This window comes from Pan paniscus, chromosome 16 (genome assembly GCF_029289425.2).
Source record: "Pan paniscus chromosome 16, NHGRI_mPanPan1-v2.0_pri, whole genome shotgun sequence".
In the NCBI taxonomy this organism is placed as follows: Eukaryota; Metazoa; Chordata; class Mammalia; order Primates; family Hominidae; genus Pan; species Pan paniscus.
The window spans coordinates 75,627,796-75,643,665 of record NC_073265.2 but is presented as its reverse complement, the minus strand read 5'-3'; the positions used below and the strand labels follow the sequence as shown (position 1 = coordinate 75,643,665).

General features: G+C 42.0%; 1 protein-coding gene and 1 long non-coding RNA gene across 2 annotated transcripts in view; one reads left to right on the top strand and one right to left on the bottom strand.

Moving 5' to 3' along the window:
* Positions 1-11,003, top strand: part of LOC130540856 (uncharacterized) — a 34,157-nt gene extending 23,154 nt beyond the window's left edge. Inside the window, exons 4-6 of the long non-coding RNA XR_008954859.2 lie at positions 5,969-6,008; positions 7,934-8,057; positions 10,628-11,003. This is a non-coding gene — a long non-coding RNA (uncharacterized LOC130540856). The remainder of the gene's footprint in view (positions 1-5,968; positions 6,009-7,933; positions 8,058-10,627) is intronic.
* The window catches only part of AGBL1 (AGBL carboxypeptidase 1), a 595,764-nt gene extending 581,219 nt beyond the window's left edge, over positions 1-14,545 (bottom strand). Inside the window, exon 1 of the mRNA XM_055098914.2 lies at positions 14,316-14,545. Coding sequence (XP_054954889.2) covers positions 14,316-14,366 — 51 coding nt within the window. The 5' untranslated portion in view covers positions 14,367-14,545. The remainder of the gene's footprint in view (positions 1-14,315) is intronic.
* Positions 14,546-15,870: the final 1,325 nt, after the last annotated feature.

The window sequence follows — 15,870 nt, the reverse complement described above, 5'->3', positions numbered from 1 at the left end:
AACTCAATGCCAAAGGCTGCTACAAAATTTACATTGTAAGAAATCAAATAGAGTATTACAATAGATAACATATATGAGTTTAGGGAGAGTTTTGGTCAAAAAGTAATCATAAGATTATAAATGAGAGCTTAAACTTTATAGTGTCAATTATAGATTTAGCCCTAATTTTTGAAGTAACGACTGCAAATATAGAGATTCAAATATTTGAACACATATCCACATCAGATAGTAGTTCACACTGTCTGATATTATTTTAAAGAGTATACCATTTTGAAAGAACTTTTGATATAATTTCAAAGATATAAAACTAGATTAGAATGTAATCGGAATGTTTCCTCACCTAACGAATTCAACAGACACTTAAAGGCTGTATTTCAGGGAATATAGACTTCAGTAAGATGCTGTTGCTATTATCATCGAATATTATCAGTATATTGAAGGGCTCTCTCTCATTGTCTCTTTAAATATTGTTGCTGCCTCATTCTCTGCTTTCCTTCCAGAACTCCAATTAAATGTATGTCCAACCTTCTCACTCTGTGTATCTTACCTGCCCTTCAGCATGTTCAATTATTTTGACTTTCTGTGCTTCCTTCTGTGTAGTCTCTTATGACCTGATTTTCAATTCTTTCTTTGGCCAAGTCTAATCTGCAGTTAAACCTATATATTGAGCTGTTCATTTTGGTTCTTTTATTTTTTAGTTCAAGAACTTCTACTGATTAATAGTTCCTCTTCAAATCTACTGTATCACTTCTTGTAGATTATAGTTCACTGTCAAACATTTCAAACTTAGCTTCTATCTCTTTGACCACAGTAACCAGTTCTCTTACATCCTATGTGCAGTATTTTCAGTTTCTGGGGTACTGGTGGATCTAATTCTATCATGTATTATTTCTTCTGGTGTTTACTCATATTAGCTTATCTCCCTCTAATGCCTGGTTTTTAAATCACTTGTAGAATTAATACAGGGCTTCATATGACATTTTCTTCCACCAATGATGTTTTTAACTTGCAACTAGTAGGTACTTAGGATTTTTAGACATCTGAGACCACCTTTTCAAGTCTTCAAATTTTCTGGGTCACCCAGAAGAGTTGAAGAATTGCTCTATGTGAAGACTAGCTTGTGTATGGTTCACTTTAACTTCTAGAGAGCAGTCCTTCAGGTCTCAGCCCTAAAGCAGGGAGTGGATCACTAGGGTCTCCATTCTTGGAAAGTTCTATATTGTTCTTGTTATCCTAGATGAGCAAGGTCACCGAATATACAATTCAACCTTTCCAGCCACACCTTCCAAAATAGTAAATACTTCCAAAGCTGCTATTATTTGAATGTGTTCCCCAAAAACCATGTGTTAGAAACCTAATCCCCAATGCAATTGCATTAAGGGGTAGAACCTATAAGAGATAATTAGGCAATGAGGTTTCTTCTCTCATGAAGGAATTAATGCCATTATTGGAGGAGTAGGTTTATTATCTCGGGAGTGAGTTTCTTAGAAAAGGAGGAATTTGACCCTCTCTTGCTCTCACTCTCCCTCTCTTTGGCTTTCCATCATGTGATGCCTTCTATCACATCATGATGCAGCATGAAGGTCCTGGTCAGATGCCAGCCCCTTGATCTTGGAACTCCCAGGCTCTAGAACTATGAGCCAATAAATTTCTGTTCGTTGTAAATTGTCTAGTTTTTGGTACTCTGTTACTGCAGCACAAAATGGACTAAGACTGAGGCAAAAATACCAGAGTTTTGCTCTTTTCTCTGAGTTTCTCACCTCTCTTGACTTCAATCCATTACAAGCTCATTATATCATTAGAACATTGATTTTTAGAATAAAAATTTTATATTTTATCCACATTTTTTAATTATCTAAAGTTCAGTGGTTGGTCTGAAATATCTAACCTACCATTATTTAAGAGCAGAGGTTCATGGAAGGTTAGAGATCAACTGAGATCCCCCCTCTTTAAAAAATACACTGGGAACATTGCTACTGCTTCATTTATAATAATGCTTTATAACTATTTGTTCGTGTATTTACTCAAACAATCACATGGCATAGGTTCTCAATCTAGTTGTGGACAAATCTTCTGAGATTCAAATGTTTGGTTTAAGTGCATATGTATGCTTATCTAGGGGGAGAGTTTTTAATTTTCTGGAGACTCTCAAACGTATATCTGATTCTTCATATCTGGGAGGGCAAGAACCATGTTATATTTATTTTGAGGTTCTCAATGCCTAGTAAGGGTTTGTTGAATAGATGAAGGACAACTATTTTTATAAGCAAGTAAATCATAGACGAATCAAGAGAGAGGTACAAATGCTTGGGTGCAACTTTGGAGAAGAGAGATATACCACCTACTTAGATTGTCAGAAAAGGCTTTTTTTGAAAAGTAACATTTTAGTTGATCCATCAAAGGTACTTATGACTTTCACAAGTACAAATCAAGTATGAAAGATGTCCAAGACCAAGTTGGGATATGGACATAGGAAGAATATTGTGTCCAGTACAGATGCATGAGAGATATATAATTGGAAAAAAAAAACTGTGAGATTTATTTTACTGGAAGTTGCTGTATTATTCTGACCTTTAAGAGCTTCATTCGCTAAGACAAAGCCCAAATAGTGTATACCTGGAAAAACTTAAACCTGATCAAGTGGCTTATTGCCCTGAATTGTTCACAGGTTTTTATGTATATCTATCTGGGGAAAGTGTCTTTAGCTTTCAAAGAGAATCTGTGGGATTAAAAAAGAAAAACAAAAAGCTTATGACTCACTGCCTTGCAGTGTATGAATTGATAACTGCATAGGCCTAGGCATAACTGCATAGGCAGACAGAAATGCATAGGCATAGCTAAACATGTTACAGCTGCTGAGTGTTCTGATCTTCCCCAAGAGACTTGGAGTCATGATGCTAGTGTGTCCTCAGTTGGTCACCACAGAATAGAGAGGTCATAGAGCAAAGGGGGTCAAGAGTTACCACAACATTCTGGATCTCTTTCTTCCTGACATCAGACATTAGCGTTTGAAAGAATTTCAGTAGGAAAGCGTCTGCTGATAAAATTCTGAAAAACTTTCCACCCACTACTTTCCACTCCCTGGCACAGGGAGGCATTTAATAGACATATGAACAACAACAAGAAAATAATAATATGCCAAAGAAACAGATTATATGGCTAGGCAAATCTCCTAGCACTGATGTCAAGACAGAGAAGATACTGACCCATAGGATTCAAGTCAACCAGAAAGTCGGTGGCAGTACCCAAAATCAACTTTGGCCTTCCTAAAGCCCAGCCAAGAAACCTATATATGTTAATTTAAATAAATAGGTCCATCAGATTTCAAACTTTCAAATGTTATCATGCAGAGCTCTGTTGGGTGGTACAGAAATGAGGCCTTCCAGTAAAAGAAATTTTAAAGCCATAAATGTGTTAACTCTTGGCATAAGCAAGTGAATAGTAGTAAGGCAGAGAAGCTCTCTGAAAGCAACAAGATATAAGAAAAAGGAAATGATATGGTGTGAAACTCAAACATCATTAAGTATAAGAGTTAGATCATGGGGGAAAAGCTTTGCAGCAAAAATAATCCATTTAAGAAAAGTTTGGTAAATTTCACTATTAAAAAGTGACATATATAATATCAAAAAATAAAGAGCATAAACAAAGTCAAGCCCAAGTGAAATGCTAGAAGAAAACGTACTTCTATTTATTTAAATTATGGTACAACCATGAACTAAAAAATGATGTAACTATCACACAAAGTTAAGCTGGCTATATGTCTTGGCATGAAAAATGTTCAAGTACATTGGTATGCAGGAAAAGCAAATTGAATAGCAGTGTGTAAAAATGATAAAGATATAGGTATATAATGATAGAAACATCTCATTGCTATATGTATATAAACATCTAAAAGAATACTTAGCAAGTGCTTACGAAGTTGTCTTAGGAAGTAGAATCTAATAGGGGGATTTTTCCTCCCTATAATTTACATCCACATATTAATTAAATTTTTTTACAAATAGTGAACAGGTATTACCTTTACAGAAAAATATGTTTAGTGGAGAAAGGACAGGTAAAAACAAAAGGGATGCTGTAGACTGGTGAATGGAATGTAATGGAATCTGGAGTCAGACTGCCAGTGTTTAAATTGCGACTGCTACTTAAATACTGCAAGAACTAAAGCAAATACCTGGTGTTCTTTATCTATAAAATGGGGAAAGTAGCCATATATTCCTCATAGGATTGTTGTGAGGTTATGTAAGAGAAGACGGGAAAAATACTTAGGCTATTTCCTGGTACATAGTAAGTGCTCGACAAATGTGAGGGGTTCTTGACAAAAACACTTCTTGAATTGTAATGCCCATTTTTCTTCAAATATTATCATCTTAACCTCTTCTGCAGTGCAAAAATTTAGTTGTCATTTGGGGCATTTTTTTTCCTTTAGAACATATTAGGTTGGTGCAATTAAAGTCAAAGAGAACGTGGGATTTGCTTATGGTGTTCTCTTAATCTAAATACGAAAAGTAAAAGGTATCTGCATTATCCTCAGGACTGGTTGGCTTAATTCTGTCTTTAGAGGGCTGGGATATAGATGCTCTGGGTCGAAACTGTAGGGCATTGAGCTAGCACCGATTGGTGGGATCTGGAGATTAGAAATGTTAACATGCATCGTTTTCGGGGAATTGGTCAGGGGAAGGGTGAGGGGAGAATTCATTGCTGACCATTCATTAGAAAAGCTGCTTTTCTCCAAATCCCCTAGGAAAAGCTTCCTCAGATGCTGTGACTGTGAAATCTGACCCTGCCTTTAATGTGAAACCTGAAGCTAAAGCTATCCTTATCGCCATATGGCCTCCTGATCAGAATCAGAATGGCTCTCTTGAGCCTCTAGAAAGAACTCTTCTCTAAACCTCCACATCTATTGCTTATATTATTTTATCCCAATCAAGTAAGGACCAGAATTCATGTCAATGCAAGGCCTGCAGACTGGTTGTAGGGTCATTAGCTGGTGGTATTCACCAAGCAGAGGAATGACCCTGGGTTTCCCATAGAACTAACTTCAAATCCACTCACATCAGAACAGTTATAACATGCTGAAACCAGTTTCCAAACCAAGAGAAAGTCAACAGTCACAAGCAAGCAGAGATATAACATGGCATTGGTCTAAAACCGTTATTTGCCAAATGTGTTCCATGGATCCCTAATGTCCTATGAAATACTAGTGGGTTTTGCCAAAAAAATTTTTTATTTCCAAGATGGTTTCAAAATGCCATATATTATGTCTCAAACTTATTAATATACTATGCACATTCATTTTATTAGTCAATCAACAAACATTTATTGAGCACCTACCATGTACCAGACAGTGCTTTAGGTAGTATGGAAAAAGAGTAAGCAAGACAGATAAGATTCCAACCATGATGGAAGAAGAACAGGAGCACAAGAACAAATATTAGAGAATATGCAGACAGGTAAATGAGAGAGGTGGGGCATACAGTGACCCGGTAGCTAATTGGGCTGTCAGAGAAATCCTCTCTGAGTAAAAGGTATTTAAACTGAGAATTGAAAACCATGAGTGTCTTTAAAGATTTTTTTAAAAATGAAGATTCTTTAGTAAAGAAATATAGTAAATTTATCCTGACATTTCAAATCCATCTGTTTCCACAATGCTTTTTGAGTGGAACACCCACTGGCATCCCAGGGAACACTAGTGTTCTTTGGAACCCAGTTTGAGAAGTTCTGGTTTTATCTTGGGATTCTAGTGCTGTTGAATGCAGACCATTATCTGCATAATAGTCCCCCATCACACATAAATGCTGCTGAAATAACCTGAAAGCCCACCCCCAGTGGGCTAACGGATACAAGCACTTTCTCCACTGATAGCCAGAAAAGCTGTGGCAGCAGCCGGAGTCTCAGGACTCCGAACTGCATAGTTCAGGTTCTCCAAGACTTGCACCCAGAGGCATGGTTTGATCTGTTGCTTTTACAGGAAGGGCACCCTGGGAGTTGAGAACATCCACCACAGAGAGGTAAGTTCCTACTTGGCAGTTTGCCGCAGCAATTACCACCTCGTGCTCCATCACTACCTTTCCACTCCGTCTCCCACCCTTACACCAGGCTTGTGATTCAAAGGCCTTCAGGCCAGGGGTAACAAACTATGGCCTGTGGGCCAAATCTAATCCACTGACTGTTTTCCAAATAAAGTTCCACTGGAACACAGGCATACCCATTCATTTGCATGTTGTCTACAGCTGCAGTGGCAGGGTTGAGTAGTTGCAACAGGGATCCCCTGTATGGCCTACAAAGCCTGAAAACTTGCTATCTGGACCTTTGCAGAAAGAATGCTGATCCCTGTTCTGGGCACCTGTTCTGCACCCTTTTGGCCAGTCCTTCCAGCCTGTGGAGACAGCTACTGTCCTTGCTGACGGTGCTAGGTGAGGGTCTCCATCTTTCCCCAGCAGACACTTACACCTGAGGAAATCTATTGACAATCTTCCAAATGCCCTTCCTTTTCCTTAGAGAGTTAATGCACCTGGTGAGGGCACTTCTGCTGGTATGAGATTCCCTCTGCTCAAATTCCAGCTATGCCACTTGTTCACTCTGTGATCAAGGAAAATTCACTAACCTCTCCAATCTTCCATTTTAAAGCTTTAAAATGAGGATAATATTAACTGCCTTAGGATTGTTGCAAAGATTAAATGAGGGCGGGTGCAGTGGCTCACGCCTGTAATCCCAGCACTTTGGGAGGCTGAGGAGGGCAGATCACTTGAGGTCAGGAGTTCCAGACCAGCTCTGGCCAACATGGTAAAACCCAGCCTCTACTAAAAATACAAAAATTAGCTAGGCACGGTGGTGCGTGCCTATAATCCCAGCTACTCAGGAGTCTGAGGCAGGAGAATCGCTTGAACGTGGGAGGCAGAGATTGCAGTGAGCCGAGATCATGCCACTGCACTCCAGCCTGGGTGAAAGAGCGAGACTCTGTCAAAAAAAAAAAAAAAAGCCCATTAAATGAGACAATTCATGTGAAAAACTTTGCATAGCTCCTGACTTGCAGAAGCTCTTTCAGAAATGTTAGTTATTATTTTAGCTATTATGAAAAGGACCAAGAAGGGGGAACTGAACACAAAAGAAATAAATGCTATGAGTAGTCCCTTAATGCAGGGCATCTCAAATCACTTTCAACTAACAAATATGTGTTAAACAAGTTTTGGAGTAATATCCAGTGCTTTCGCTAGCTAATGGTATCTATGTGGCTAATAGATATTTGTTTTGGAGCTACCATTTTTGAAAACCATTTGTTGTTATCTATAAAGCTGAACATAGGTGCACCCTAGCATCCCACAACTTCACCCCTAGATATATACTCAACAGACATGCATACATTTGTTCACAAAGACATGTATTGGAATGTGCAAAGCAGCACTATTTCATTATAGCCCCAAATTGGAAACTACCCCAAATATCACCAACTCCAGAATGGATAAAGATATTCACACAATGACATGCTATTGGGCAATCAGAACGAACCATCTACAACAATATATGGCAACATGAAGGAATCGCACAAAGTTAAGCAACTTATATGCACAAATTTAAGCAACTTATTTGCTTAACTTTGTGCGATTCCTCCATGTTACTCTATGTTACTCCATAGATGTATTCAGTTTGTAAAAAGTTACCAAAAAGCAGAAAGGAGAGAAAAAAGAAAGGAGGGAGGGAGAGAGGAAGGCAGACATATTGAGCACATACGCTTTGCCATTCTGTTTCCTATCATGCCCTGTTTTATATTCATTCTTTTGTTCCTAGCTCTTGACCTTGAATGCTCCCTTGTCTCATATTACCTTTTTCTCTAACAAGAACCTGATTTGCAGACCTATGGCTTTGAAGGAACCATGCAGTATTTGCTCAGTGAAAAAGCACATACCCCACAAACCCTCCACTTTCTTTATTTCAGGCCTGGCATAAAGGAGATGGGACTCACACCCAAGAGGATGCATTTCCATACACCCATTTCTGAAATATGAAGAGGTGTCCAGTCTGTTTGATTCATAGCTGCCTGTTCCACGATTGCAGATACAGTAATTGATAACCGAGACCAAGTTCTCATCCCCATCTCCCAGGGCTGGAACTGGGGCTGTGTTTGGTTCTCACAAGATCAGTTCCAGTTTTAGAAACTGAGTAAATTGTGGAGTAAATATTGCCAAGTGATGGCTTTCTGCTGTAGGCGTGGGTCTCTGTTGGCCATTTGCCTCAGCATATCACCAGCAATGCACCTCATTGCATCACTGCATTTCTAATTACACCTCAAAGCACCACTGGCCCCCTGTCCACCCTCTGCCCTGCAGAGGTGGGTGTTCAGGGAGACAGATCCAAAATCTGGGCTCAGAAGATGGAAATGCCAACTGCTCTCAATCTGAGAGTGGGGATGAGACTTTTTGACTCAACTCTGGTTAATTCAGCCATGCTGTCAGAGCTGCTTTGATGCAAGGACATCTGAATGCTATCTGAATGCTGCCCCTAAAATAACAAATTAAAAAACAACAACAACAACAAAAATCAAGTGTTGTAGAACAGTTCTCCTGCCCCAATCCCTGAGCCTCAATTCATCCCAGCCCTTCCTCCTAGGGTTAGAGAGAGGCTCAGGATGAGCTGAGATAGTAGGATGAGGTAAGTGACAGGAGGGGCTGAAGGCTGGGACTAAGAGTTGGGAACAGGTATAGGAAGAAGTCCAGTGACAAAAGCCTGGTCAGGAATGGGGAATTAAAACAGATCACATTACATCTGCAGTCATGTCGAATGTTCCTAGTCCAAAGAGCTCTGCAATTATCACCTTGGTTGAATGTCTTGCAACTCCACCACTCACACGCAGGAATAGGCAGGCATTACCAAGAGCATGGCTGGACCTGAAGCTTGCCACTCAAGACCCTCCAGCATTTGGCCAAACTTCTATATCCATCTCATTTCTTCCCCTTCATGAACTGTCATTTTAAATCAAACTCCATGCCATGACAAATCCCCACCCCCGCCATGACAGGGGGAAGATCACTAGGCACCCTCCTCAACCTGGTAAATGTACCTCCCCCTGCTGAAATTAGACCCATTTTCCAAAGTCTTCCCTGAATCTCTAATCAGGAGAGGTTTCTTCCCCCAACTTCCATAAAATTTTCTTTTGATGTTTACCTTTACTATGGCATTCATCACATGCAAACTTGCTTTATGAATAATTTTCTTTCTTCCTCCTAGCTCCTATACCACATTTTCATGAAGGCAGTGACTGTATTTCATTACAATAAGTGCTCCTACTTATTGGGCATGTACCAATATGCTTACCACTTCTTATAAATTTTCTCTAAACTTATAAAAAATCAATAAGTAGGTGTTATAATTCTCATTTTTACACATCTCTTCCAGCACATAGAAAGCTATGGCTAGGTGAATGAATGGATAGGTGGATGGGTGGATGAACAGGTAAATGGGATGGATGGATGGATGGATGGATGGATGGATGGATGGATGGATGGATGGATGGATGGATAAATGAATGGGTGGATGAGTGAATACACAGATGGATAGATGGATATTGAAAACATCCAATTGACCCAAATCCAAAATATTACCTTCCTTCATCAGGAGTTCCCTACCCCCACACCAAATCAGGATGTGGAAGATGATATCAGTTATAAATAAGCCTTCCTCTATTGCAGAAAATTCATATTCCCCCAACCTTCACATTTAGTCAGATGAAGGTAATATCCTCAAAATAAAGAATAAGTGAATATTCCATAGGTTGCTTAAGCAATGCAAACCAGTGAAAAGGCTTTAGGGGAGCAAAACCTGCCTCACATCTCTTATCTCAGGGTTTACTAAGTTTCTGTCCTTAAGCCTTGAGCAGCTTATCCTTTCCTTAACCATCAGTGTCCTCATCTATAAAACAGGAGAACAACCACATCTTCCTCACAGGTGGCAGAGAGAGGAAAGTTAAGTAGTGGAGGTAAAAGCCTGGCACAAGTGGACCCTTAATAATTGTTCATTTTCTCCAATCTCTAATTCCAAGAAATGTAAGAAGCTGTGAAAGTAATGAGGTCTTAAAAAACAAAACACCAAATAAAGGGTTCTCCCCACTTAAAGCTCAGCATATACCTACACACTGTCATCATCCCTTCTCTACCCAGGTTGATTGTCACAAAGCCATTCCTTAGGCACTGACAGATGTAATTTCTTGCCAATTTTGTCTCTTGTCCACTTGGCCCTCATCCTTATAGGGTTTCCTCTTTCTTTGCTTCTACTAATGCTTGAAATTAAGACAGTTTTCAGTTTGTTTCTATGTTTGAGTTGTGGTTGAAGCAGGTATCTCCAACAAACCCAGAAAGCCTCAAACTTCCTAGGGAACCTTGGAAAGTCTACACAGTGTTTGCTATCTAAAGGAAAATTCTTCCCTTGATTGTCCAAATCCTTCTGTTTAAGTCCAGGGGAAAAGCTCAGCGTCTGTTCCACCTGACCCTATGGATACAATAGTTGGATGTTCTCATGTCCTCTATGGAGAGTTCTACAAGGGAAAATTTCAAAGACATGTTTTGGAAGCAGAAGTCCCAAGTGCTATGAATGAAACATATCAGTCATCATTTTTCTACCCTTCCTCTATTTGCAGCCCAGAAGCTAAAAATCACCTGCTATCTTGGAAATAATCCCTGGAGGATCAAGTCCAAGGGGGAGAAGTGGACTGATCACCCCAGCCGAGGTTATCTAAGTTCCATGGCTTACTCCAGACAGGAAGCCCCACATCCTGCAGCCTCATTCATAATCCATAATAGATGGTGTTCTTGGATCCCAAGTTGAGAAAAGAAGTTAACTATGCACATTTTGGCAAAGATGCAGACCAGGGTTTGATCTAAGCAGCTATCACATAAAATAATAAAGTACAAATGGAAATGGCAAAAATGTGCCCATATCACACAGCAGAGTGTGCCAAAGCTGACCGAAAAATTATGCATTTTTCATGTTTCAATAAAGATACTTAACTGGCATTTTGTGGGACACTGCTGGGTGACAGCCCACGGCATCAGAGCTGGCAAGGAGCCCACATCCTGCAACCTGGCAGTTCCCCATCTTCTCCATTAGCTCAAACCACATGGAGAGACGAGAGCAGGACAAATGAGACACCTCTTTTTTTTTTCCAAGTATATTGGAGTCCACCCAGGAAAAAAGCCAGGCAGGTTGACAAAAAGTGTAGGCAAGTGTTCCCAGCCTCTCCACTGCACACTCAACGAGGGAAATCATAAAACCACAGTCATTCAAACAGCCATTTAGAGTTTACAAGTGCTTTTCAGATGTATTCTCTTAATCCTCACAGAAATGCTAAGGAACGTATTTTTATGGCCCTTCTTTTACAGATTACATAAATGGAGGCTCAGAGAGGTCGAGGGACTTTCATAAGGATAAACAGCCTAGTAAGTGCCAGAGAAGGGGCTGGATCCAGTCCGTTCTGCCTCTCGCACCTGTGCTGTGGGCTGCCTGCCTCCTGCTTCACCCAGATCCACATCAGTCAGTCTGATTTTCTGCCTCACACCCACGCTGTAAAGGCCAGGAAGTTGGAACATGTCTGGGTAGAAATCTGATTCTCAGACCTTCAGGACAGAGATAAAGAAGCTGTTTTTAAGTTGTGGTAGGGAAAACCACTTACCCCTTCCTCATGTGTGCAGGAAAAAGTTAACACACAGAAAACTGATGTTTCTTAGTGGCACAGTTTATTTTATGCCCCTAAAGAGTCAGAAATGGTGATATGCTTAAGTAGGAGGCCATCCACAAACATAGCACAGGGATATTCTGTTATGCTTGTGTTTGCCTTTTCTGTCCCTCCGATCTCTTTCTTCCTTCCCTTGGCAACCTTTTGGGGCACTCCTAAAAGACATGGGAACTGAGACCTAAGCTCACATTTGGTTCAAACTTATTCACTGGTTTCCCCAAAGGTTTGAGAAGCAATTCAAAGCCTTCTGTCTGTCACCTTGTGCACAAGAAGAGACAGACTGGTTTGAATTGGTAAGATCTTTGGGATCCCCAACTGAGACAGGTTCAGCTAACCCTTTCTCAGAAACAATGTGGGCTCACCTAGTTTAAGTCCATGGGGAGCAGGGATGGGGACAGGACATCAAATCCATCATGAAAGATTATTCCACAGAATATATGTTCTGGGTTCTCTTTTTTAAAAAGCGTTTCAGAGTTCTGACTTCTACCGTAGAGACAGAAACAGGGCTTAGGGAAGCACTTGGTGCAGGCCAGGCCAGGAACCCAGGTCAATTCTAAACCAAACTCTGATCAACTGAGGTGTAAACAGGAAGCGTGCTCCTGTTATCATAATGTTCTGCTTAATTGGGAACTAAGTAGAGTCTAGTGAACATAATTAAATCTTTCTTTGATAATTGAGAATCTAGCAGTGCCCCGGGGTGATCATGCTAAACATCAATTATCAATTCTCACTGGTGGGAATACAGGCAATTGAGTTCAACCTGAAGTGACTTTGAGGCCAACTACAGGACATTCATTTTTACTGAACCCCTATTACCAACTTATTACTTTCCCTCTTTCCTAGACAGCTAGTGCAAGGAAAATTCTGTCCATGAGATATTTTCAGTTGTTTGAATCAGTTAATCAAGATCTCCATGTAACTATTCAGAAATTAGAAGGGGTCTCAGAATATCAGCTTATTGTACCTGGTTATTAAATCAAATAAATCTAGCCAGATACAAATAAATCCTTGGATTTATTTTGCAAATTTGTTTTGAGGTCCACTCCTGCCTCCAATACCCCTGGTCAGATACATTCTCACCTTGCATGAATCAGATAGAATGAGTCAAAGGACGCCAAGTCATCTGAATATTGAAGGCCCAGTTCTCCTACTATGTACCCATTTGACATCAAGGAGCCTATTTCACTTCTGAGATTCCGTTTTCTTATCTGCACACCTGAAGGTTGCATTTATTGGTTCTTAAACTTTCAGGAATGCAAATCTTCTTAAGAATCAGAGAAAAATGGCCAGGTACAGTGGCTCACGCCTGCAATCCCAGCATTTTGGGAGGCCGAGGTGGATTACCTGAGGTCAGGAGTTCAAGACCAGTCTGGTCAACATGGTGAAACCCCATCTCTACTGAAAATACAAAAAATTAGCCAGGCATGGTGGCAGGAGCCTATAATCCCACCTACTTGGGAGGCAGAGGCAGGAGAATTGCTTGAACCTGGGAGGCAAAAGTTGTAGTGAGTCGAGATCACACCATTGCACTCCAGCCTGGGCGACAGAGTGAGACGCTCTCTCAACAAAACAAAAACAAAAACAATCAGAGGAAAATTAAGAACATTTTTCCCAACAGGGAAAAAGGAAAATACGTACAAAATGTTTATATTCTAAACAGGGGAATGGGGTCATGGACCCCCCCCAAGCCCATCGCCTTGTGACCCCTTCCATGAACTTCCAGCTTAAACTCCTGGGGTAGAAGACCCCTTGGGCCTTTTTGAACGCTGGCATCCTCTGAATCCAGCTAACTACAAGCATAGAGAGTAGTGTTTCTCAGCCTTAAATCTACATGGAGACCTCGGGGGAGTTTTCAAACTCTAACGCTCGGATTGATCCCTAGATCAGTTAAATCCATGTCTTTGGGGGTGGGTCCCAAGCATGAGTATTTTTTGACCCTCTCCAGGTGATTCTAATGTGCAGACAAGTTTGCAAACCACTGCTGTAGAACAAGAATTCTCAAAATTAGGAATTGAATAGCATCCCCCAGGGAGAAGGCAGTTTCCCAGGCTACTGCCCTACAGGATTCAAACAGTTTCTAGTCAGATCCTGCCTGGGAAAATGCACTGATAGTCGGCATCCCAGGCCATTCTGATGTAACTACAATTTGGGAGCCCAGTAAGATAGCCATTTAGCAGGAGATGCCCAGAAGGGTCCTGTCCTCACCCACCCTGTGCTCCCAGACAGCTCTGCATGCTCTCAGCAGGTCTCCAGCCTTATTCAGGAGGAGCGTCAACAGGTCCCCTTCATTTGCCAAACAGGCTTTTTCTCCACCTTTCCCATTTCTAGCAAACTCGGATCTTTTACCCAGAGCCTCTGATCCCACGAGGATCAATAATTTAAGCAGAACAATCATCAACATCGTCGTGTTTAATATTTGAACTCCATAGCATCACTTAGGTCAGCTTCAAGGTGAGAGCCGACTCCTGTTCTCTTGCTGTTAACAAACCGGGCCAGTGATTGCCAGAGGGGACTGTGTGCATAGCTCCCAGGCAGGCCAGCCCAGGCAAACACCCAGCCCGCCGGGTTCTGCACCCACTCTACCCTTTCCTACCTGAAGCGTGTGCAGCAGGACCTGTAGCCCACTAGCTTCTTGTTCGGCCATCCTTTTCTCGGGTCCTAGGGAACCGCTGCCTGCGGCCAGATCCAGGCTGGAGAGGCGGCGGCTGCCAAGCTGACCTCACTGCCCGCCTCGCAGGAGACGACTGCCCGGAGGCCTCAGCTGCACATGCTGCTGAGTGTGAAGTCAGCGCGGTGCAACCCTAGACCTCGGCACAGGCGTGAATACCCACCGACTCCCACTGTGGGGATTAGGTGAGCCCCTGCTGTGGGGAGGGCTGAGCATTTGGGTGCAGGGGTGGGGAGGGCACCAGCATGAGTCACTCACCCACCTCCAGGCCCATGCAGGAGCAGAGCAAAGGAGAAGCCACCCTGGATGGCTGACAGGCATTCCCAGCTGACCTGGTCAGACTCCCTCTAGAGGCTCGCTCAGCCCGCCCCGCTACCCCACCCCACCTCTTTATTTTGGTCTGTTGCCGGCTCCCGGGTAACAGGAGACCCAAGAGTGCTTGCACAACTGTGGCAGTTCAGGGCATAGAAACCCAGGGCCCCCTGAGGTCCCAGGCTTAGAAACAGGAGCTCTGGCTGAAAAGGAAAATAAGTATTCTGGACATTTTTTATGGACCACGTCCCTTACGTAATCTTTTAATTTTTACAGTAACCTAATAGAGGTGGGTACTATTATGACTACCCCATCCCTGTTGTACAAGTAAGAAAACTAAGGCACTGAAATGTTAAGCCACAAGAACACAGAGCTTAGGATTGCATGCCAGGCCTCAAACAGGCAAGCTGGCACCAGAGCACAAGCACTACCCATTGCACCATCCTGCCTCTTGCTGCTGCAAACACTTCAAAGTAATGGAGGTCTGAGAGCCATGTCCTCAGCCTCAGGGACAGCAGATGCCCGGGACAAGTTTCCTTCAGACCAGTGTAGAATCCATGATCCCTTTCTATGTTTTCTGCTAGGGATGTGTGAGCAGAGTCGTAGCAACTAGCTTCTCCTCCTCCCCATATCAACACCCTTCAATGCTGACTTCTCAAAGTATGGTGCTAGGGAGTCACCTGGAAGCTTGTTACGCCCCTCCCCAGAACTACTGTGTCCGAAGCTGCATTTAAACCAGATCCTCGGGGGATTCAGAGCTGGTTAACAAAATGACCAGAGGATTAAACTTTGGAAATCTCCAATTTCGACTATATTGATTACATTGCCTGCGTGTTCAACAACTCTGACAATATTTGGCCCAATAAATGAGTGCCCAGCAAGCTCAAAGCACAACTTTACTGTGTTGAAAGCTCGCTTTATTGTGTGAAATTGGAGCGCTGAGCTCAGTGGAGATTCTGACTGAGAGCACAGTCAGGTATTATAGAAGAGTCTCAGTCACTGGGGGAGTGAGCTCCCAGCCAACACCCCCGTGCAGAGTTTAGGGAGATTCTGTGAGCATCCCAAACATTCATTAGGCAGGTACCAAGCACATTGGGGTGACTGAAGAAACTGCATTTCCAGATCCTGCTTGGCCTAAGTGTTCTGAAGTCCCGAGTCAGGGGTCAGG